Below are 24190 nucleotides of genomic sequence, written 5' to 3' on the forward strand. Positions count from 1 at the left end.
CCGGGCTCCCCGGCAGACAGGCCCAGCAACGGGGCCTCTCCTGAGGCGCCTGCTGCCAAATCCAAAGAGAAGATGGACAAAAAGAAGGAGATGCTGAAGCCTCCTTACACCAAAATCAGAAGGGCGAGCGGGAGGCTGGCGGGGAGGAAAGTGTTTGTGGAGATCCCGAAGAAGAAATACACGAGGCGGCTGAGGGAGCAGCAGAAGAATGCGGAGGTTGCTGTTGAAGAAAACGCGTATCCTCAAGAGCAGGATTTGTGCGATACGGAGAGGGAGGAGGGGGAGCAAGCGGAGAACAGCGTCAAACCTGAAAGCGAAGACTGCGACGGCAACTTTGGATCGGAAGACAACCTGAAAAAATCGGAAGAGGAGAAAAAGCAGCGAGGCAGTAACTTCAAGTGCAGCACGTGCGAGAAGGAGTTCCTGTACGAGAAAAGCTTTCTCAAGCACATCAAGCACAGCCACGGCATCGCGGCCGAAATCGTTTATCGGTGCGAAACCTGCGGCCAGACCTTTGCCAACCGGTGCAACCTCAAAAGCCACCAGCGCCACGTCCACAGCAGCGAGCGCCACTTCCCTTGTGAGCTCTGCGGTAAGAAGTTCAAGAGGAAGAAGGACGTCAAGAGGCACATTCTCCAGGTTCATGAGGGTGGTGGGGAGCGTCATCAGTGCCAGCAGTGTGGAAAGGGGTTGAGCTCCAAAACCGCCTTGCGGCTCCATGAAAGGACGCACACAGGCGACAAGCCTTATGGGTGCACAGAGTGTGAGGCTAAATTTTCTCAGCCTTCTGCACTTAAAACACACATGAGGTATGAACGGACTTCACTGGCCTTGTTAGATTCTGGGGGGAGAAGCAGAGTCCCCTGGAACACACTTGGAGCCTTCAAGTGAAGTGGGGATGTAAAACATTACTTTTTCAATTACTTTTTCTGCTTTTCAGGTGCAGGGAGTTGCTGCGATTGTCGCTGAGCCCCGCGGAGGCGCGTGGGCCGCTGCCGGGGTTGACTTTTCCCACGGGATCAGACCCATTAACAGTGGGATGTTTCCCGTGAGAAAAGCAACCCCCGCGCCAAATTATTTGTAGGCTTAGGGCTATAAATATTTCAGCTCATTTGAATGCCTCTTTGTATTCAACAGAAAAATGTTATGCAATAGGGGTGAAAATATTGTAAAAAGCTTTGGCTGCGTATTCAATTCAAGCACACCAGATTTGGGTGCTGAGCGTAGAAAACTACTGATACGTGATCAGAAACAGGGGACGCGTCACCGTGAGTGGTGAGTGACGCCCCAAAGGCACCGGCGCGGAGCTGGGGGGATCAGTTTGTATCTCAGAGATGGACACCTGGAGTTTCTTCTCCCTCGTGTGCCACTGCGACTGTACAACAAGCTTGGTGAATGCTGAACTCAGTGCTGTCCTCACCGGTGACACTGAGAGTTTCTCACCTTTTTTGTGTGTATATTTTTACACCTGTGCTCTTCCTGTTGGTATTAGCACAAAAACTACCCTCTCTTAGCTGCGTTCGCCGCCACGCTGCTCAAAAGAGCCCCGACATCTGCATGGGCCCCAAAATTTAAGGTAAACCGGCCCCGGCAGCAATTGTGTAAAGAGCCCTTGGTGTACACGCAGCCTTCCCCCGGAGATCGCGCTGCGTGGGGCGACAGCAGGAAAAGCTGTATAAAACCAGCAGCTTTTTAGTCTGTCTTGTCTGGATACAAGTTTTCTAAACTTTACTCAATTTTTACCTTTAAAAATGTGGTTTTACCCTAAAGAAGTTTCTGGGTCGGGGCCTCAGTGGTGCAGCGCCTGCACTGTTGAGCGGTAAAGCTGCACCACAGGAACCACAGTGCAGAATTTGTCTCAGCTGAAGGTGTTTTTAAAAGACACCGAAATCCTGCGCGGTCGCTCTTCAGAGAGCAGCCACAAAGGAGGACGGCTTGTGTTGTGCTGAGAAGGGCAGAACTGTAGCTCGGTGCTTTAACGTCGCTTTCTCGTTGCAGAATCCATACTGGTGAGAAACCTTTTGTCTGTGATGAGTGTGGTGCCAGGTTCACCCAGAACCACATGCTCATTTATCACAAACGCTGTCACACAGGTAAGGCTTTTGGGACCGGGGGAGCCCTGCTGTCAGACCAGGAGATCTCATTTTCTTTCAGAAAACGCTTTTCTTTGTCGTTGGTTTTTAAATAAAAACAGATATTCTCATCCCTAGACAGGATTTTACTGAGAAAGGTTCCTACAGGTGGAGAGGCAGAGAGAATAATAGGAGCTGATTAAAGAGAAAAGCGGTTCCCGTTGGGCTGGGATCCGGCGTCCCGAGTCTGGACTGCGGCTGCTTTTTGTTCAGTAGCCAAAGATCTGCCATCAATGAAAGGTTGGGTTGAATTCAAGAGAACGATGATTTCCCTAGAAGTCAGGAGCAGTTAGCACGAGGAATATAAAGAGCTGGCTTGGCTGAGCCTGATCTGCGAAGAAATCCTTTTAAAAGCGTGTGTCCTTCTGGGTATCCTTTGGAGTCTAAACTGGTGGTTTGGTCGTACCACCCGTGAGTTGTGTGTGGTATTTCTGCACCTCTCAATTGACCTGCCTTAAAACTGTCTGCCGGTAGCTCCTAACTACACGTGGATGGCAGAAAATCTTAAATCGCAACAAAATATAATTGCAAGAAGAGAAGTTTGTGATTAAGATTGTGATTAAGAGGCGGAGGCTGTTCACGAGCGACCCGCCGCGCTGCGTTGGTGCCGAGGGCTGGTTTAATTCTGCCGTTCCTTGCAGGGGAAAGGCCCTTCATGTGCGAGACGTGCGGGAAGAGCTTCGCCTCCAAGGAGTACCTGAAGCACCACAACCGGACCCACACCGGATCCAAGCCCTTCAAATGTGAAGTTTGCTTCAGAACCTTTGCGCAGCGGAACTCGCTTTACCAGCACATCAAAGTGCACACAGGTGGGACCTGCTCTTTTGGGTTTAAAAATATAGAAATCGTGATTTAAAGGTGTAAACTTCACAGGTGTTCAGTTCAGACAAGGAATTTCTCAGCTAGGATTCCCCATTACTTGGGTTCCTGCCCTGCACGTGTTTTGTGCACATTGTGGCGTTGCTTCCACCGTTCACATTTACGTTTTCTCCTGAAGGATCTTCTCTTCAGTGTCCATTTTGAAGCTTTCTTACCCACTCTCTCGAAGTCGCGTGATTCAGCGATACAGCAGGTTGCAAACCCTGGGCTTATTTTCACCGTGTAATAAATACCACCCTGTAGAAGTGTCCTTGCCAATACTCCCTGTTACCATCTGGGTTTTGTTGCCGCGGGCACAGCAGCACTGATGTCCAGCTGGTTTTCCTGTCCTGGAGTCTCATCTCTTTTTTGTGACACCACTTATACCTGTCACAAAGCTTCTTGGTGTCACTTTTTCTGCCTTAGCCAAGGAAGGAGTAAGTGTGGTGTTAATACAGCGACTGCAGCAAGCTGGATGGGGAGAACTGGGTGGTGGTGAGCTGTGCTCGCAAAACATACCTTGCAAATAGGAAACTTTGTGTTCTGGGCAGGACTTTAGTTGTTAATGGAAAATACCTGCTAAAAAATGCGGAGGTTTCAGTGGTTGTGCGGATTTATGGAGGCTGTGGGTCAAGCTCTTCCCCCATGAGTATCTGCTCGCGTTGGATGTGTCAAAATTTACCCAACTGTGAGCGGGTCCAGAGAAGAGCAACACGACTGGTGAAGGGACTTGAACATAGGACCTATGGGGAGAGGCTGAGGGAGCTGGGCTTGTTTAGTCTGGAGAAGAGGAGGCTTAGAGCTGAGCTCAGCACTCTCTAGAACTACCTGAAGGGCAGTTCTAGCCAGGTGGGGATTGGGCTCTTCTCCCAGGCATCAGCAATAGGACAAGGGGCCATGGGCTTCAGCTCTGCCAGGGGAAACTGAGGCTGGAGATTAGAAAGAAATTCTTTGCAGAGAGTGGTCAGGCATTGGAATGGCTGCCCAGGGAGGTGCTGGACTCGCCGTCCCTGGAGGTTTTTAAACTGAGATTGGCCATGGCACTTAGTGCCATGATCTAATAAATGGACGAGAGTTGGACCAAGCGTTGGACTCGATGATCTCTGAGGTCTTTTCCAACCCTTTTCTGTGATTCTGTGATTCTGAAAGCATCTTGTTGTTTTTCTTAAGATGCTTGTGTGTGCCTTATATTTCCTAAAGCGCGGGGGTTACGTGCGGTTCCCCAGCGAGCAGCGCTGGTGACGCGCCGGCATTGCGGCTCTAACAGCCGACCCTCTGTGTTTGCAGGCGAGCGGCCCTACTGCTGCGACCAGTGCGGGAAGCAGTTCACGCAGCTGAACGCGCTGCAGCGGCACCACCGCATCCACACCGGGGAGAAGCCCTTCATGTGCAACGCCTGCGGCAGAACCTTCACCGACAAGTCCACGCTGCGGCGGCACGCGTCGGTACGCGCCGCGCGCCCTCGGCCCCCGCAGCCGTCTTCCCTGGCCACCTGGTGACCCGTCGCATTTGTCCCCGCTGGTTTTTTTTGGGTTTGGTCATTGTCCTCTCTGCTGGACCCCTTAGATGCTCTATAGGAGCTCCCAGATGAGTGCCTGGGTGTACACTGACATTTGGGGGATATTTAGGTGGGGTAAAAACAGAGACCTTTTGTCCCGGCGTCAGGTGTGAGGTGGGTCCAAGTTTTTGCCTCCCAGACGCTCATCACACATTCAACCTTCTCACTTTTTGTTTGTTTTCAGATACACGATAAAAACACACCCTGGAAGTCCTTCCTCGTCATTGTCGAAGGAGCATCTAAGAACGACGAGGGACACAAAACGGAGCTACCCGAGGAAGAATACGACGCGTCACCTAAAATCCCGGAGAAGCTGCTGTCTTTCCCCGAAAACGGCCTCTACCAGAGCTTGCCGGGGAGCGTGACGGCGCCGCACGGCAGCGGAGCCGCCCCGGCCACGGACTGTAAGCCGGACGGGCCCCAGGGAGCGCTGGTGGGCGCGGCGCTGGGCGAGCTGAGCGCGCTGCACGCCCCGGGCGCCGCGGGCCAGCCCCAGCTGCACGCCCTGGCCAACACACAGTAATGCGGTCAAGCTGCGCCGTTTGTACAGTCCTGGGACTTTGCCAACAACCCACCCAGGGAAGCGGGGAAAGGGATGACCGGGAAGCAGGGCTGGATGTGAAAAACGTGCACTGGATCTCCGGAGTTCCCTCAAAAACCGCATTACCCGCCTCCAGAGCGTGCGGCTCCATCCTCTCCGTGGTGGGAGAGGGGGCAGAAACCCCAGGGAAGTTATTCCCTCCGAGAAGGCAGCCGTGGGAAGGTGCGAGGTGGGTTTGCGGTTGACTCGGTGAGACACGTACAATCATGAGGAACGACATTGTGTTTCTCAGCCTGGTAGCTTAGCTGAATTAATTGCATTTTTGGGTTGTTTGGGTTTTTTTTCCCCTGCTAGTGGGAATTCATATGTAAGTTTGGCTGGGTTGCTTTTTCAGGGAACGTTGGTTAATCTCTGCTTTTGCCAAAGATCCCAGCGGCGAGCCAGCTCGCTCCTTGGGAATACGAGCGGGAGCGACACCTGGAGCTTCCTCCCCATTGTAATTGTCCGGTAGCCAAACGGGCCAGCGGGAGCCCAGTGCTGCAGCTGCACAGGGCGGGGATTATTTTACCTTTGGGTGGAGCCTGGTGCAGCTGGACGTTTGCATTACAGCCAGAATCCTCTAACTCCTCGCACTTAAAACTTGGCAATTAAGAGACCAAAACATCTCTCATAAAACTTGTCTATGAAAAGTACATCTGTGCTGGAAAAGCTTGTGCGGAAGGGCCGCTTATTGCCATTTGCCTTCTCCTTTGTGTCTGTAGTATTTCCCGCTGGTCCAGGTAGGTCAGCAATGCTCTTTTTTTCTACAATCAGTTTATTGCTCAGAACTGCAGACAGAGTTTTAAATTAAGACCTACTCAGGTGGGAAAGTTAATTACGGTTCTGCTGTCGCGTCGCTACAGCAAATTCCAGCAGCACAAGAGGCCCCGGAGGTGGATTCCGTTAGGACCAGGAGGCGGTCAGGGTTTGTACGACTAATGGTGTGAAAAGATGCAAAGAAGTGACAAAGGTACTGGAGCGTTGGAGGGATTTAGGTCTTTATTTCCCAGATATCGAAAGCTTTGGAACAGGGGAGGGATCTTTGAAATACTTGGTGCTGGCAAAGAACCACGTGCCTGCGGTGACTCTGGGAGCAGCTGCGGCTCCACAGCACCTTGCTCAGCGCTTCAGAACTCGGCAGCAGCTTCCTGGAGCTTTGCTGATGCCTTTCCTGGCTTTTCCGGTTCTGTTTGTCATAATAGTGCAGTGTTTCCGCAGGGGCTTTCCCAGCCCGAGCTGCGGCTCGACGGCGGCGGCAGCGCGGAGGTGAGCACAGGCTCCTTGGCAGAGCAATAACTGCGGCCCAGCCGTGTTTGAACCTCAAAGGGCTGCTGGAATTGTAACTTCAGCTAGAAAAAGGGAGTTTTTTTGTAAAAGAGAACATTTCCAAGAGGTTATATTTGAAATATTTATTCAAGCGCCATGTTCCCGTTGGAGCTCAGTGTTCCCCGTGACCAATGTAAAGAGTCTGTTGAGATATTTAAAGTCTGAGCGTTCGTATCTGTAGCCGGGGGCACTTTTGTACTCGGTGAGCACCCAAAGTGAGTTACTCGTATGAACTGTTCTTATTAAAATATTGAAATCTTAGCGCTGACCTTTCCTGTTAAATGTTTCCGTGCCCCGAGGCTGCGCTGGGTCCAGCTCCAGCCTTCTGCATTTCCCAGGAAAGAACCTTTATCACTCCTTACATTCATGATTCTCACTTTATTAATAATGTACAGATTCACACAAAACATGATATTCTCGCTAAGGCCATTTCATTAATAAGTTTCCATAGTAGAGAGTTGTGTACGGGGGGGGTAGAGCGGAGTGGCAGATTGTCACAATTTACCACCGACACACTGGGGACATGCTGATACAGAACTAACGTTGTTGTCACCGTCCTCGCTCCCGAGCGCAGGGACAGAGCAGCCCCGGCCGGGCTCCTGCTCCGCGAACACTGACAGCGCGAAAACGAACAGAAAAGGCTGAAATGAGGGACTCGCTGCGGTCGGACAGGAAACCTCCCAGCCTGCACCCCCGCCCAGGCGCAAAGCTTGGCTCAAGCCAGGACTAAACAGGTAAATTAAACAGAAATGGTGCCTTTTAGGCCAGCAGCACTTGCAGCGTTGAGCCCTCTTGGCCAAAACAAGGTGAAATCTGCAGCTAATCCAGGCTTAGCTGGCATTTAGGCTGAGCTCTGCGCCCAGCTCAGCGGGGGACAGACGCGACCACGCGCTGAATGGAGTTTGAAGTATCTCTTTGCCAAGTTTGCGTGAGGGCGGCGGCGAGACGTGGCGGGACAAGGGGCAGCCGTCGCCTTGTTGTGGACAGAGGCCGATGGGGAGCAAACCCTGACAAACGGCGCAGAAGTGAAGGGAGGGAAGAGCGAGCAGGATTTCCGACCAAAACCTACAGCATTTGGCATGTGCCAGGAGCGGATTTTTGGTTTTCTTTTTCGTAAGTGGAGATAAAAGTACCACTTCAACAGAACTAAACCCCTTAGACCAACAAGCCGAACCCTGTTCTGCTGAAATAACCACCCAGGTGAAAACCAAACCCGAGGGAAGATTTGGCTGCTGGAATCCGAGCAGAGACAATGGCCTCAGCAAGAGACGCAGCGCTCGTGCAAATTAAGCAATTAATTAACAACTTTTTCACTCTCTCCATGTCTGTGAGGCAGCTGGAAATCCCTTCAGCACAGAGAAATACGAGTGACGGCTCCACCAGCCAACTGCACGTCCTCAACGCCTACAGGTACCGTCATCACCTCTAATTAAAGGAAGCATTGCACAAACAAGCCTTGGGTGCAGACACTGCTAAAATCACCGCAGAATTTTAAAACTTTCTCTCTACCTTTTCAAAACCGACCCCCAAAGCAGGTTTTCCTGGATCCCCTCGTGTCTCGGTCGCCCCCTTTGTGCCTCACAAGACGGAGGCGGCTTTGCCAACAGCAAAGGGCTCAGAAACAAAACCCAGAGTTCAAATCAACGAAAAGGTAGAAAAAGAGATTCTTACTCGGGGCGGGAGGGAGGGGACGCAGCACGGAATAAAATGGGAAAATAGAGCCAAGAAAATGAAGAGGAAAGTTACATTTGAACATGGGAATGAGGTGTGAGCTGCGAGGCGGAGCGGTAAGGAGGGCTGGACGTACCGCGCCGCCCTGAGCTCGCTCGGCCCCTCCTCGGGGTGATTTGCAGCCGAGCCGTGCGGGACACGCACGTTCGCTGGGGTAAATCACAAAGCCCTTCACCAGCACCGCTAAAAAACCTCAATCCTTTAAAAAATACCAGGTCCCTTGAGAAACAGAGAGCGGGGACACCAGAGCGACAGAGCAGAAGCGATTCTGTGCACCGCGGACAACACCTGGACGTGCCGAAATGGGGGGAAAGTGCAGATTTGGGGGTCACAGCTGCCCACCCGAGCCAGGATTCCTGCCTGAAGTGCTGCGTTCGCCTCCTCGCCTGCCCACCTCCTCACGACACACAGCGGGACACTAAGGAAACACACACGTCATGGGGTTCGGAAGCGACAAAAGTAAAGCGGAATGTGGTGTCACGGATCCCGGAGCGTCCCCGGCTGCGACGCGACGTCACCCGCGCCTCACTTCAGGTCCCCGTCCCCCTCGCCCTGGATCGACTTCTTGATGCGGAGCAGCATGGTCGTGAGCCACTGGTCCAACCGCGAGATCGAGTCGAACTCTTTCACCTGCCGAGGGCAAAAATAAAAGGGGGTTAAACTGAGAGATTAGAAAGCAAGCGAGAGTTGCAAAAGCAGCGTCCTGCAGCTCAAGGCGGGGCTTTAAAAGCTGCTGGGCTTCCCAGATTAAAAATAATAAAAACACAACCAAACCCACCCCAACCAAACCCCACCCCAACCAAACCCCACCCCAACCAAACCCCCACCCCAATCAACCCCCACCCCAACCAAACCCCCACCCCAATCAACCCCCACCCCAATCAACCCCCACCCCAATCAACCCCCACCCCAATCAAACCCACACAGAGCACTCTGGCCCTTTTTTGGTGTTTAGAGCAAAACCAGGCGGGATCTTCACTCAGCTCTCAATGACAAACTAAGAGGTTTAAAAGCCCGGAGTTTGGGACCTGCCGCCGTCACTGAACAGCGCACACAAAGACAAAAAGGACCAATGTCCGTGGGCGCAGTGAGCGACCCGCGGTCACTTACGGCCTCGGTGTACGCCTCGGCGTTCTGCTCCTCGTGCGCTTCCAGCAGTTTCTAGGAAAACACCGGGAAAAATCAGCAAATCCCTGTTCCCATGTCTGGTCCCCAGGAGCGAGGGGACCCCGCGCAGGTGGCACCTTCGCAACCCACCCAAACCACCCGCCACCAACACCGAAATACAAACCAAACCCAAACCTAAAGTCAGTTATAATAATCATTTCTGCTGCAGCTACTCGCACAAGCCGCGTTCAAACCCAACGCAAAGCGGGTCTGACGTCCTGTAAAGCGTTGGAATCAACGGCCAAGTCCGTGCCCTGGTGACCCAACAGCGTTTTTCACGTGTAGTTATGACTTTAATCCTGGCTCTACTCACTTTCAATAGCTTGCACTCCCGTGAGTCTGTGAACGCGGGGAACATCTCCTCGTACTTCTCAAGCGCGAGCTGGAAGAGAGAACACACAAAACTACTTCATTTTTATCCCCGTTTTTGCCTTCTGGTCCCAAAACCGCACCAAGCGCTTGGCAAAGCGTTCACGGCAAATCTCACCCGGCGCGACGGCACCTCGAGCTTCAGCCCCCGCAAAAATGCGGCGCAGCAGCAACGGGGGATGAGGAGGGCCGCGGGAATTTGGGATAAGGGCTCTGAGGCCACTGACCTTGGCGTTGAGCTCGTCCACGATGAAGTGGCACAGAGCGGCTTTGAAGAAATACTCTTTGGCGCTGTACTTGAGCAAAGGGTTGTCCATCGTGTTGGTTCCGACCTCGGCGCAAAGAAAAGGGATGATTAGAGCTGGGAAACGAAACCGCATCGCTAAGAACTGAATTAAAAACGGGACGGATGGTTGAAATTACAGCATCATCACGCAAATAAAACCATGGAAAAAATGCCTGTGTCTGTACAAAAAGCTGTTGGGAAGCCAGAGATTTTTAACTAAAGCTGAGCGAGGTCAGAAACCCACAATAAGATCGAAAGTGTAATTAATATTTCCTTCCCCAGCCTTTCTCTAGAAACAACAGAATTCAGGGAAAAAACCCCACGTTTGGTAAGTAACGCAACTCTTAAAAGCGAAGGAGCAAACCATGTCTCGCAAAGGCAGAATCAGCCCCCAAACCAGCAAGATTCGGGGTCTCAGGCGGAGACCGACACGCTGACCCGCTTCTCGGGAATTTGGCCGCGAGGCGCGTCCTCACCTGCTCGTAGATCTCGATGGCCTTCTGGTACTGCTCCAGCTGCGCCGCGTATGCCGCCACCTTCAGCAGACACTTGTTGGCCGAGCTGCAATCAACCCCAGCCTTAATTAAACTAATTGTGTCCCGGGGGAAAACACAAACCTGTGCCCTGGTACCTCCCGGCGCCACCCGGACTACTGAGCGGATAGAAGCAGCACCCAAAAGCTGCAGATTTTCTTTTTAGCAGCAGGGAAGGCACAAAGACCTTCAGCTCAGCGGGGACCTGGTGTCAGGTCCATGTCCCCTTTGTCCCAAAACAGGCCCCCTGGAGCAGTGCAGGACCAGAACCTCAACGGAAACAGCAGAACTTGGGCAAGGTGCCACCACAGGACGTTTTGGAAGCGTCGGGCAGGTGAGGAGCCTGCGAGGACACGTCCCTGTCCCCAACCCTTCCCTCCCGTGGCTCTTTTACAAACCTGTTGGACTCCTCGCCCTTGTAGTAGTCGGCAGCCTGCTCGTAGTGCGCGATGGCCTGCGGACAGAAACAGCGCCTCAGGACACCAGGAAACGTGACCCAGAACTCGTCCAGCATCCCAAACTCCCGTGCAGGTTTAACAGAGGTTTCTGCCTCTTTAATAGAGGTTTCTGCACGGTTTCTGCCGGCTTTGCCGTGACTGAATGAATCGCCGCACAGAACCGCCCCGGCACAGCAGGGCTGGATTGCAGCCGCACAGAAGCAGCAGGGACGTCGTTAACACAGGTGGGATCCAGTGAAGTGGAGCTGAAGCAAATGATCGCCCAGAAAATATCTAGAAACCACAGATTTGTGTTGCGCATTTGAAGTGGAAGCTGCGCAGCCAACTGAGCTGCCGCAGGATGCTCACGCGGGGCCCTCACTTATGGCAACGAGAAAGGGCCGGTGCTCAACTGTGAGCTCAGAGTCACAGCAGCTGCCTTTGGGTGCACCGGAAAATAACACAAACTGCCCCAAAGTGCTTTCCAGATGTGAAAAACCCCTTCGGTGGGGAAGGTTTTTCACCAGGGATTGCCCCGTGCTGGTAGAACCATCGCTCGGCGGCAGAAACGTGGGCGCAGCGCCCGCCGGTTTTACCTTCTCGATGTCCACCAGCTCGGCCTCGTAGATCTCGGCGATGGTGATGTGGTGCTTGGCGGCGATGGTGAAGCGGCCCTGGGGAGGCAGAGGCGGGTGAGGTGGGGGAGAGGGAGCGCGACCGGCGGCTTTGGCCGCGTCTGTCACCGCGTGGCTCCGCGCTGCCGCGGCAGCTGCTTACCATGTCGGTGTAGATATCGATAGCTGCGTTTAAGCAGTTGATGGCCTCTGCAGCATGAGCGTTCAGGAAAAACAACAGTCAGCCGGTGTCACCCCCCCAGGACAAGGCCTCCCCCCCTTCCAAGAATCAGAGGTGAAGCTGCCGAGCTCAGCGCTCGCGACCCCCAAAACCCACAGATGTAACGTCAGATCTAACGCGGATCCACCCAACCCAACAACTGCTGCTTCGCAAAAACACTCGGAACTGACGCTGAAAAGGAACCGTCAAAATTAGGATGGGCCAAATACACACGACTTGTACCCCGGGTTTGGCAGGCGGCGGCCTCAAAATTCAAAGCGCTGATCCTGTAACGCCCAGGCTGCCCGTTTATAGGAAATTTGGGGGGTGTGAGTTTATAAAACGGTATTATAGCCCTGAGTGAGCGTGGGGACAGCGGTGGGTGGGTGGGCTTGTCCCCAAACGCTCAGCAGGGTGAGGGGAACCATCCCCAAAGCCACGACCCTGCTCTTTGCCACCAGACGTCAAGAATCCAGCTCCTTCCTCCTCGCCCCACCAAGGTCTCTGTTTTCCTCCTGGGGGCGGGGATGCCGCTTTGGGCGGGTTTGAGGACCCGCGGATGACGACGACCCAAACCCCCGCGTGTCACCCCGCGCGCTGCCCTCACCCTGCGGATCCGCTTTCTTGTAGGCGTTGCCGGCGTCCACGAAGCTGGTGGCCGAGTCGTGTTTGCTCTGCAGCTGCATGTGCAGCTTGGCCGCCTGGCAGAACGCGTTCCCCGCCGCTGTGGGACGAGCACGTTCCGTTTTAGAACAAGAAACTGCACCCCGGATGATTTAACACCAGGAACGCCCAGCTCCCCCCTTGCCCACCCTCCCGATATTTAAATTGGGGATGGGAAGAAGAATCGCAGCTCCACAGGGACTGTCCCGGGATGTAAAACTCCCCAGGAGGGTGCTGGGGACTCAGCAATCCCCCCAAAAAGCGGGGGCTGGACTCACCGCTCCAGTTTTTGGCGATCTTGAACATGTTGGCCGCCCGGGTGTACATCTCGCAGGCCTCCTCCACCCGCGTGTTGCCCCTGAAACACAGTGAGAGAGGCCCTGATACCACACGGGAACAAAACGCCCCCAAAACGGGGACCAAAAATAGGGCTGGGGACATCAGCTCCATGAGGCCCATCACCCTCATTTTAAGGTGCAGGGGGAGGGAGCATCGCGCTGCTCAGAGAGGGGAAAGCCGCACAAAACCCACATTCCTAAAAAGTTTGGAGCGTGGAGCGAGGCCCCGACCTGCGTCCCTCTTTTTTGGGCCACCTCATCAGCCACATTCAGCACAAACACCCACAACAAGCAGCTCTGGTTGACAAACTACACCCCTGCGAGAGCATAAAGCAAATTAAAGAGCCTCTGGACAACCCGCTGCAAAATGAGGACTCGGCGCTGCGAGTGCAGCGTCACTCGGCGCCCCGAGCCGGCTGATTCATTTGAGAGAGAAGCTCAATATTATTGTTAATTACAGGCGGATTTCTGTAGGGATTGATCCCGCCAGCTCCCGGGGGCACAGCCCAGCTGACCCCGGGCAGCGCTGCCGCTCAAACCAGCGCATTTCGCCTTATTTTGCCTCCCTTCCTCCCCCCGGCAGCCTCTCGCATCTCGGTGCTGAGCCCGGGCGGGGGTTCCGTGCCCTTGAAAGGTGCGTTTTGCGGGAACCAAAGCCCCGGGCACCCCCTTTCCCAGGGGGACACGGAGCGGAGTCACCCGCCGCCTCCTCGTCCATCTTAAAAACCAAAACCCATCTATTTTTAGCCCAACAAAATGAGAATTGTGCCCCTGGAAATCCCCGCCCCGGGGGATTTTCGGCAATTCGCTGTCCGGATTAGGCCCCAGGAGCGCGGCCCTGCCCCGGTAATCTGCTGCTTGGGGGCGGGGGGGGATGATTTATTTTTAAAACTTCGGGTTTTTAGCGCTGCGGGCACCAGATTTTTTCCAGCCTGGTGTTTAGAAAACACCCGAGGCCTCCGCACAGCATCATGCTGTAAATTTCTTAATTTATTATTATTATTATTATTATTATTATTATTATTATTATTATTATTATATTATATATATTATATATATGTTAATATAATATAATTATTATTGATAATAATAATAATAATAATAATAATAATAATAATAATAATAATAATAGACATGATTGGGGTGGGCAAAGCTGCTTGTTTTGCAAAATCCTTCCGGGTGCAGCTCACGCATCGCCAGGAAAATTGAATTTTGAGCAAAAAGCCGCAATGCAAAGGAGCCACCGGCAGCACCGGGGACACCCGGGGTGGGGAGGGGGGGGAAGAGCCGCGTTGTGCATCCCGTGCACCCCCTGTTTTGCAGCCCGTGCACCCCCCATTTTGCAGCCCGTGTAGCCCCCGTTTTGCAGCCCGTGCACCCCCCGTTTCGCGCCCCGTTGTCGTGCTCACCCGAAGAGCCCCCGCAGGAAGGAGTGCGAGCCCTTCACCCGCTTCTCCGCCTCCGCCATCAGCTGCACGGCCTCCCGCTCCTTCCCCGCGCTGTCCATGGCGCCGCGGCCTCCGCTGCTGCTGCTGCTGCTGCTCCTGCTCTTCCTCCTCCTCCTCCTCCTCCTCCTCCTGGTCCGCTGCACCGCGGGGGCGGGGCCTGCGCAGCGTTGGAGATGCTGCGCGCTGCACAACTCGCGGTGCACGGTTGATGTCGCGCAGCTCGCGTTGCACACTGCGCAAGGCTCAGCGCGTGATTCGGGCTGCAAACCGCGCCGTTCCCGCTGCACGATTCCCGCTGCACGGTGGAGGATTCACGTTACAGACGGGCATTGCACAATTCCTGTTGCACGCTGCATGGTAGTGCATGATTCGCGCTGCAAACGGCACGATTCATGTTGCAAATGCATGTTGCACGTTGCACGATTCATGTTGCACGTTGTAGGATTCACGTTGCACAATTCACTTTGCAAGACGCATGTTGCACAACTCGTTGCACACTGCATGATAAATAGTACATGATTCATGCTGGAAATTGCACGATTCCTGTTGCAAATGCATGTTGCACGATTCATGTTGCACATTGCAGGATTCACGTTGCAAATGCACATTGCACAATTCATGTTGCACACTGCATGATAGTGTACAATTCACGTTGCAAATGCATGTTGCATGTTGCACAATTCATGCTGCAAGTGCACGTTGCACAATTCACGTTGCACACTGCACGATAAATAACGCACGATTCACGTTGCAGATGCACGTTGCACAATTCACGTTGCACACTGCACAATATATAACGCACGATTCACATTGCAGATGCACGTTGCACAGTGCACAATATATAATGCACGATTCACGTTGCAGATGCACGTTGCACAATTTATATTGCACACTGCACAATATATAACACACGATTCACGGTGCAGATGCACGTTGCACAATTCATATTGCACACTGCACGATAAATAACGCACGATTCACATTGCAGATGCACGTTGCACAATTCATATTGCACACTGCACGATAAATAACGCACGATTCACGTTGCAGATGCACGTTGCACAATTCATATCGCACAGTGCAAATGCACGTTGCACAATGACACGCACGTGGGGGTTTCTCTCCGGCGCCGTGGAACAAGCAGCCTCTCCGCGCTCCTGTGGAACGGCCTCAGCTCAGCTGGTTCCCTGCAGGGTCGGGGTTCCCAGCGGACGTTCTGCACTGAGGGGACACACAAGTCAGGAGAAGGGGCAGAAAACGTGACTGTGTTATCTCCTGTCCCCCCCCAACAGGGATTACAAACATCACACAGCCCGAACGCCCGGGGGAGAAGGAAAAGGGTTAAATCTCGATTTTTTACCACATAAAGCTGCACTAGCCAGTGAACCAAAGGCCAAGGCGGGAGCCCGGGTCTAGGGCAGGCCCGGCTTTGGGAGGCACCCTCTACTCCCTCAGGTTTCTGCGGCGGGAGCGCGGGGTCCCCCCACAGCCCGGGGGGCGCACCAGGGGATCAGCGGGCAGGGAGGGCCGGGCCTGACCCCCTGCGAGCAGCCGGAACCTAGATTAGCCCGGTCTGGGGTTAATTAACTAATTAATTAATTAACCCGACCCCCCCCCGGCTGCGGCCTGCGGCTCCAACGGACTACAGCTCCCGGCGTGCCCCGCGCCCGGCGCGCCGCAATGACGTCACCGCGCTGCGACCGTCTCCATGGCGACGCTGACGCATCCGCGGCTTGTCACACCGACACCCCCGGTCTGCCCTGCGGACACCGGAGGGGACACCCCGGGACGGATCACCCCGGACGGGACACCCCGGAGGGGACACCCCGGGACGGGACACCCGGGACGGGACACCCGGGACGGGACACCCCGGACGGGACACCCCGGGAGGGACACACGGGACGGGACACCCCGGGACGGAACACCCCGGACGGGACACCCCGGGAGGGACACATGGGACGGGACACATGGGACGGGACACCCCGGAGGGGACACCCCGGGACGGGACACACGGGACGGGACACCCCGGGACGGGACACCCCGGGACGGGACACCCGGGACGGGGAGAGGCGGCCCCCAGCCCCCCAAAAACGTCCCCGGCCTGGAAAGCTCTGGGGGGAGCAGGAGAGAGCCCCCCGCGCTTCCCAAGCACCACAGCCCAGCAGCAGGCGCTGCCTTCCATGGTAATTAAGGTGTAATTAATCCCCCCTGGGCTCACGGCCCTGCCCAGGAGCACCCCCGTGTCCGAGGTAACGCCACCGTCACCACGTCTCACCGCCCTCCCCGTCCCCGTTCTACCCAAAGGACCCCACGCCGTCCCCGTTCCAGGCAGGACACATGGAGCCTTTTCACCTGCACGACCTCGGGCTGATGGAAAACCCAGCGAGGCGAAGGATCCTCAGCCCCATGGCCGCGCAGCTCTGCCGCCTGCTCCTCGCCCTGCAGCCGGGACTGGGGCTTTGCCAGGCTCTGCCCAACCTGAGCGAGAACGCAGAGAAATTAGTCCAAGCCACCGAAGAACTCGCTGCTGTGGCAAGAAGGTGGGTTTGTTGGGTGTTTCCTGGCAGGTTTTGGGGGGGAAGGAGCGGGGAGAGTGGCAAAGGAACAGGCAGGGATGGAGAAACAGATGGGCAACAGAATTAGGGAGATGGGACAAACATGGGTCCATGCTTGGAAGGGACGGGGCAAAGTCAGCAAAACCTCAAACAGCAAAGATTAAGGTAAAAACACCTTAAAGCCACAGTCAGGACAATTCACTGAACACATCAGTGAATTTACTGAATGTTTCAGTATAATTTGAGCTGAAATTCGCAGCCCGGGCGCCGGCCCCTGGGTGACGGTGCCGCTCTGCCCTGGCTCCAAGCGAACCACGGCCGCTGGAAAAGGCTCTGAACCCGTTGGCAAACGCAGCTAAACCCAGTTCAAACCCAGTTCAGGTCTGGCACGGCTCATTGTTGCGATAAAGCCCGAGCCTGGCACATTCTTCCCGGGATGGTAAAGCTGAGCCCAGCGGCTTCTGTTCCAGGCTGGCCCAGGAGTCGGGCGACGAGGTGTGCGAGGAGGAGACGCGTCCGGCGGCCGAGGCGCTGGTCCTGGCGGGCCGGCGGCTGCTGCGGGCGGCCGGTGAGCTGCAGGGGTGGCCGCACAGCCCGCGGCACCGGGAGCAGCTGGCTGCGGCGGCAGAGACGCTCCTCGCACAGACTGCCAAGGTACAAACTGCCCTGCGCCGGCGGTTTCCGCACCGTGCGCTCGCTGCGGCCGGTCTGCTGAGCAAAACACGGCTCGAGTGTCGTCTCGAGAAATAGTGAACAGGGATTCCTAGCCGCTCCGACCAGTTTTTTGTTTGATTGTTTGTTTTCTGCCTAGATTCTTCGGGTTGAGGACGCTGCTGGGGCAAGGAGGGTAACGGAGGCTGCCAGCTGGCTGCTGGAGCGCCTGAGCGCGCTGCGGGATGCGGGGGACACGCCAGGGCTCCTGGCGGCGTTCCGCGCCTTTTCCGAGGCTCTGCTGCTGCTGGGCAATCTGACAGCAAAGCGCCTCGAGGAACTGGGAGACTGTCCTCGACAGAAGAGCTTGGCCCGAAATCTGCAGCTCCTCCAGAAGTGCGTTCCTCTGCTCCACGCAGCCAAGCGAAGCGACCTGAGATGCTCCTGGGATCGGCAAGTCAAGCTCTCCAAGGACTCAGCTTTCCAGCTGACGGAGAGAACCATCAAAGAGCTCGTTTCCCTGCTTGTCGGCACCACGGAGCCGCAGGACAGAGCCGGGACCTTCTCCCAGCACGTGAGCGAGCTGCTGGCTCTGCTCTCCCAGCCGTGGCCCCGGCGCCGCTCCGGCAGCGAGCTCAGCGCTCACGTGGACGCCGTGGTTTTCTACTGCGTGCTTCTGGCGGACGCGTCCAGGGCAGATCTGAAGCTGGAGCTGGTAAAACGTTGCTGGGTTCTCCTGCAGCTGAGAAAAAGCATCTACGGCCACACAGGGCAGCAGGAGGGACGGGCAGGGGAGAGCAGCCTGGAGAAGGAACGGCACAGCATGAGGGAGGAGCTGGAGACCCTCGACCGGGCAGCGCTCACGGCTACCCTGTGCCAAATTCTCGACACCTTTGAGGGCGAGGAGCCCCTGAGGCCGTTGGTTGAAGCTGCCCTTCACCTCACTGCCACGGGCTGTTTTCCAGCAGGACCAGGAGGATTTTTAAAGAAGCTTCAGCCCCTCACTGCCACGTTCTTCACACATGCCCAGCGGATGCTCAGAGTGACAGACTTTGTTCTGGCCAGGTGCACCAAAACCCAAACGGCCAGAGAAATCGGGGAGGGGGTGAATTATCTGCAGAGCCTCCTCGCCCGTCTCCCTGCGCTGCTGACAGACGTGAGCAGAGACACGTCGCAGGCGAGCGCTGCCGAGCGGCTGCGCTCCTGGTACCGCGCGTGGGCTGGAGCGAGGGAAGGTCTCCTGCGCTGCTTTGAGGAGACGGTCGGTGTGCGTGAACTCCTGGAGCTCTCCGTCCGGGAAATGGCCAAGGACAGGGAACGGTGTGACGCAGCCCGGGAGCGCCGGGACCACGAGGTGTTGCGGCGGCACGCGGCTCAGCTCTGCAGCTGGGCGCGGTGGGTGGCGGGAGCCACCGCCCGGCACGTGGACAGAGCCACGGACCCCGTTTTCAGGAACGGTTTGCTGGTTTGGGTCAGGCAACTGGCCAACTCCATCCCCGAGCTGGAAGCGGTCGCGGCCCATCGTCCAGAGGGACCCTCCTGCCTCCAAACCGGGGACGTCTTCTCCAGGGCAGCGAGTGGCCTGGTGGACGCTGCTCGCCGTGTGTGTGACGGGCTGGACGGGACCAACCACCCCGACATCCTCAGTCCTCTGCGGGCACAAGTGCGAAGCGCTGATGTCGCAAAGGGGCCTGAACTCAGCCCAGGGTGTGCTGGGCTAAAAACCATCACGGGTGAAGCTGTGGTGCAGGAAGACATCCCAAGTCCTCCGCCTTCACGACCAGGTGGTTTCCACCCGGATGTCGCTCCACGGCAAGAAGACGTGCACCCTGTCATCGCGGCTCTCCTGGCAGCGACACAAGCTCACGATACGGCAGCTGTCGACGCCGCTTGTTCCGCTTTGCTGGAACTCTCCGGCGGCTGCGTCGCTGCGGCGAAGGAAGCGCTGCCCGTGGCTGAGCCTCCGCAGACGCAGGCGCTGGGGCAGCACCAGATGATTGTGTCGCTGACACCGCACGTCATCAGCCTGGCCAAGGAAACGGCCCCGCGGCAGCTCCATGCCCCAAGCAGCCTCTTCCAAATGGCGCTCACGCTCTCCGAAAGGATCTGCGAGACCAAGGAGTGCCTGGCAGCTGTGGCAGGCCCTTGGTACAGTCTGGCCCAGCAAGTATTTGGCTTTTTCTTGTCTGCTGACGTTGTGCACGGCAAACAGGCTTTAGAGGAAACCATGACAGCTTTAGCGGGAACGGTTCAGTTTGCAGGAGACGTTGCAAGCATGGCCTGTAGCAAGGGAAATCTCATCTCCCCCGATGTCTGGGAGAGCTTTCTAGAGGTGCAAGCCAAGTTGTTGCGTGCTCAGGTGACCGCCGAAGCATTACTGGAGAAAGCAGCGTCCTGCGAGGGCTCCTGTGGGCTGGGCAAGGCCGTCCTGGAGCTGCGCTGCGTGCGCTGGGCCGTCAGCACACGCGTCCTGCTGCGCGCCCTGGATCGCTTCATCGGCGGGGACGTCCTGCTCCTGGGGGAGCTCAGCAGCGCCGTGCACAACAAGCTCTGCTCGCAGAGCCTCTTGGCCGCCGTGTCCGAGATCTCCCTGCGGCTGCAGGAGGCCGCCCGGCTCTCCGCCTCGTCCTGCCCCGAGGAGCACGGCCGCAGCGAGATCCTGGCGCTGCGGGAGGAGGTGGAGGTGCTGGTGGAAGCGCTGCTGGACGCCTCCAGCACGCTCTCGCTCTCCCCGCTGCCCAGGGCCAGCTTGACCGTTCGCTGGGAGCTCCTGCAGAGAGACCTGGCGCTCAGGGCCAAGGCCTTGCTGCTCCACCTGGAGAACGTCAACGCCCAACAGCTGCGGGTCATCCGGGATGTCATCGAGCCAGCCCTGTCCCTCCTCCCTCATGAAGACAGCGAGAGGAGAAAAGATGCCTTTGAAGAGAAGGCAAGCCGGCTGATGACCAACGTTCAGTGGGTCAAAACCACCCTCAGAGACACTCAGGAGCTGCACTCGCAGGAGAAACTGCTCTCCGTGGCAGAGCACCTCCTGCTCCTCACGTCCGAGGCCGTGGGCAGCGCCAGGTGGCTCTTGCAGAGCCATGGGGACACAGGCCACCCCCGGCTGGCCAGCACGCTGTGGTACTGGGCAGCCATGGCGCACTACCTGCTGACACAGCTGCGCGCCACCCGCGGCCCCAGGGGACACATCCTGCAGCTCATCGGCCAGCGCCTGTGCAACGCGGGGGACCAGCGCTGCCCGAGGCCACGCGGCAGCACGGCCCAGATGTCACCAGCTCTGAGCCACCTCGGCGTGGCAGGAACCTGCCCAAGCGGGAGCAGAGGACGTGGAGCTGCCCAGGAGGCCCGTGAAATGGTACAGCAGGTTTTTCCCTTTAATTCTTACTGCAGGGTGATGATGAGAGCTGTCAGCGCTGTCACCCACAGCACGGAGCGCTAAGTGACGCTGGCAGGGACCTCTGGAGGTCACCAGTCCAACCCCCGGGCCACCTTCATGGTGCGATCGGGTTCCTGGCTGCCCCGTTCCGCTGAGCTCTGGATATCTGATCTGACCGGCACTCCCGCACCAGTAACCCCATCTCCACAGGCTGTTTCTGCGCTGCTCTCCCTCCCCAAAACAGCATCCCTGTGCAGCTCAGCTCCCCATAGCACCTTTGGGAGCACCAGCAGCTCCCACAACAACCGCTGGTGCTGGGCGCTGGCAGAGGCGTCAGCAACGCCACCCAGACCGCCGTTTGCAACACTTAATCACAACCTGAGCCGCGGGCACTGCCAGCGCACACAACAGCTCCAGCAGATGCTGGGCCAGGGCCTTGGGACACGATGGTGCCGCTGTGGGTGACAAGAGGAGCTGGCTGGGACAGCAGGTGGACCCAGAGAGGTGGCCAGTGGCTTTTGCTCTCCTTCACTCACCAAAAACTACCTCGGCATCGGCACCTCCACACGCTCCAGCCTTCACATCTGTTTGGTTCTTGTCTCTGCAGCAGAATGATCCTCCCAGCATCTCCCTTGCCAGCGGCCCTGCAAAATGTGAGAGGGAAGACGGTGACAAGATGTCCCAGGTCACCAAGGAGATGGCAACAAGGATGCTGCATATGACCCAGTTCCTCAGGAAGAAAGGCCCCATCGTGGTATGGAGCGTTCCACCCCCACCGCCCCAGCACTTTCATAGGCATAAAGACAATATTTTTTGCCCAAAAGTGCGCTCAGAGGCAGCAACAGGGCTGCTCACACCCCTGCGTTACTCCCTCTTGTACGAGTGGCACCCGCTGCATTTGTGCAAAGCCCCACGGATTTCTTGCCCCGGATGAGAAGTGACCCTGGTGTCCAGCCCTTTCCCTATTTCAGAATGTTGCTGGGATTCCTGGACACTCCCCTGCCTTGCAGGAAAAATGGTCTTTTTTTTTTTCCTCCTCCTCTCCCCAAACGCATTTAATTCTCTTTTTGTTCTAGAGCAAGGACCAGCTCATCTCCTGCGCCAGGCAAATCGCTTCCGACGGGCAGGCGTTCGTTAAATTTGGGCACGCGGTGGCCAAACAGTGCCCCGACGGGCGGTGCCGTGCAGAGCTGCTGTGCGCCGCCGAGCACACCCACACCCTCAGCAGCCAGCTGGGCATGGTGGCCAGGTAACCCCCCCGCCTGCTGGCCCCTTCTCCAGATGTGCGCACCACTGCGCTCCAGGTCCCTCTTGCATCGGTTACAGTTCTGGTTTGGGGATAACTGGCTACCCAGGGGTTGCTCTCCCAGCAGAATCCTTTAAAATGTCCTTTCAGGGTGAAAGCGGTGACCGCCGACAGCAAGTCCTCCTCCGAGCTGCTCGTCAGCAACGCGCGCAACCTCCTTCAAGCGGTTCTGCACGTTCTGAAAGCAGCCGAGGCGGCGTGTGTCAAAGTAAGTGAACGCGGGAGGTTTGGGAGGCGAGTCCCCGCTGCGGGAGCTCCTGCAGCCCCTCTGTCGCTCCAGCTGGGAGCGAACCTGCTGTCACCTTTTTACCGTGTGCCTTTCTGGTGTGCTTCCAAGCCCACTGCGTGTCTTTCCAGGCGCTGAACACGCTCTGTCCCTGCTAACAGAACACCCCAATCACCTTGAGCTGTGCCGTTTCCCATTCCATTTGGCCAGCCTCTCCTTGGAGGCCTTTATGTGGGAACAGCCCACGCCAGTCTGAGTCTCCAGCTTGGATCAAACCTCCCAACACTTCCCTTGAAGCTGCCAGTGACAACCCATCGATCCAGCCGTAAATAGTCTGTGAGACTTTGGCTGAAAGCGCTCGGAGAATGTGCAGATACAAGCAGCCTCCGCACTGCCGCAGTTCTTCACCACGTGCCTCAGCCTCCTATACAATCCTACAGCTTCTGCTGACCCCCCGCACGTTCTCTTTTTAACTAGAATCCTATCTGATGGAAAATCAACCACAAGAGTGGAAAAGCTCCTCCTGTGGTTAATTTCCCATACTGTTAAAAATTTGTATGTCCATTTTTGACTTTGCTGATGCCAGACAGAAGTAACCAGCCATTCTTGTATCTTTGTTGTCTAGATTCAAGTCCTTATGACCTGGCTTTTTCCCTTTGGCAATTTCCCTGCTTATTAATTAACTATATTGCATTCCTATTCTCTGTCTCTCAGCAGGTGTTTTTAAAGCACTTTTAAGCATTTCAAGTGGTTTTTTAAGGATTAACAGGTAGAGATGCCACATTGGTCACACACACATCGATACACTCAGACTTCTATATCATTTATGATATTTTAAATGAGTTCACGTACAATATATAAAAGCATGCAAATGTTTCGCCTGCCAGGGCTTGCGACAGCCCCCGCCTGGCTCTGAAGAAGAAGAATTAGCTGCTTTTTGCATGCGGTGGAGGGAAAACCTCTTGCGGCACAGAGCCGAGGAGTCTGCGAGCGCCGACAGGGATGAACTGGGGCTGCGCAGAACCGGGGCGCGGGCCGAGCCCACCCTGACGGCCGCGGTGCAGGAACGGGCACCTCCGACCGCCCCAGCGCACAAAACCCGCTGAAGGACACGCAATTAGGGACGCTCGGAAACCACTGCTCTTGAATCAACGGCCACCAAGCGGGGTGATGGGCCTTTTTGGTAAGCATCGCCTTTTCAGCAGCTGCCACTTCTGCTCCTAGGGGTGGCAATCCTAAAAACCGCCCGGGAAGGGCAGCCAGAGGTACAGAATCCTGCACAAGAGCCAGTGCTGGGGCTCATACACAACATACAAATTCAGAGGGTGACATGCGCTACAAAAGCTGAAGAAAGAATGGAATGAAGACAACTAAGGGATGTTTTCCTTTGTCCCCTCTCCAGAGCCAGCAGGAGCAGGGAGTGTTCTGACTCCCCTGCTGCCCCTGATCCTGCAGAGAAATGAGACTTTTCTCCCCCAATCTCTCTTTTCCCGCGGGTAAAACGTTCAGCGCTGTTGCTCACTCACCCGCTGGCTCCAGGGCACCCAGGACACGGCTGCTCCTGCTCCTGCTCTCCATGTCCAGGCCCCACCGCCGAGCTCCTGGACCGGCCGGGGCTGCGGAGAAGGAGAAAGGTGGTTACACAGAGACAAGCGGCTGCACGGGCCAGCTGCCCCTTCCACATCACTCCTCATTTGGCCTTTTTCTCCAAGCTAAACCACTGTCTTGTATCAAACACACTTCAGCACTGTCACTTTGTCTCTTTTGTTTCCCTATAAACCCATGTGCTATTTCCAAACTATTCCTATTTTTC

At 56.1% G+C, this 24190-nt stretch overlaps 3 protein-coding genes across 6 annotated transcripts; 2 read left to right on the forward strand and 1 right to left on the reverse strand.

Moving 5' to 3' along the window:
- Positions 1–450: 450 nt before the first annotated feature.
- LOC309438300 (uncharacterized protein) lies at positions 451–6726 on the forward strand. Of its 2 annotated transcripts, XM_082049476.1 has the most exons (5): positions 451–592; positions 1999–2093; positions 2774–2941; positions 4278–4435; positions 4733–6726. In XM_082049476.1, the coding sequence occupies exons 2-5, from the start codon at positions 2063–2065 to the stop codon at positions 5069–5071; spliced, it is 696 nt and encodes a 231-aa protein (XP_081905602.1). In that variant the 5' UTR covers positions 451–592; positions 1999–2062; the 3' UTR covers positions 5072–6726. The 2 variants fall into 2 exon arrangements, with proteins under 2 accessions (XP_081905602.1, XP_081905601.1); XM_082049475.1 differs by lacking the exon at positions 451–592 and having other exon boundaries at positions 914–2093.
- A 161-nt stretch (positions 6727–6887) lies between these two features.
- Positions 6888–24104, reverse strand: NAPB (NSF attachment protein beta). 3 transcript variants are annotated; one of them, XM_082049472.1, is made up of 14 exons: positions 23904–24104; positions 21382–21489; positions 15370–15481; positions 14222–14757; positions 12753–12832; positions 12419–12535; positions 11755–11801; positions 11574–11651; positions 10939–10994; positions 10484–10568; positions 9949–10053; positions 9666–9734; positions 9296–9346; positions 6888–8815 (listed from the first exon to the last, which is right to left on the reverse strand). In XM_082049472.1, the coding sequence occupies exons 4-14, from the start codon at positions 14317–14319 to the stop codon at positions 8711–8713; spliced, it is 891 nt and encodes a 296-aa protein (XP_081905598.1). In that variant the 5' UTR covers positions 14320–14757; positions 15370–15481; positions 21382–21489; positions 23904–24104; the 3' UTR covers positions 6888–8710. The 3 variants fall into 3 exon arrangements, with proteins under 3 accessions (XP_081905598.1, XP_081905599.1, XP_081905600.1); XM_082049473.1 differs by lacking the exons at positions 21382–21489; positions 23904–24104 and adding an exon at positions 15621–16090; XM_082049474.1 differs by lacking the exons at positions 21382–21489; positions 23904–24104 and having other exon boundaries at positions 15370–16090.
- Positions 21384–23483, forward strand: LOC309437567 (vinculin-like; the record flags this gene model as incomplete). The annotated part of the gene is made up of 4 exons (XM_082048110.1): positions 21384–21599; positions 21922–22094; positions 22242–22359; positions 23265–23483. Exons 1-4 carry the CDS (start codon positions 21522–21524, stop codon positions 23481–23483), a joined length of 588 nt encoding a protein of 195 aa, XP_081904236.1. The 5' UTR covers positions 21384–21521.
- Positions 24105–24190: the final 86 nt, after the last annotated feature.

This window comes from Streptopelia decaocto, assembly GCF_964273445.1.
Source record: "Streptopelia decaocto genome assembly, chromosome: 3".
Lineage (NCBI taxonomy): Eukaryota > Metazoa > Chordata > Aves > Columbiformes > Columbidae > Streptopelia > Streptopelia decaocto.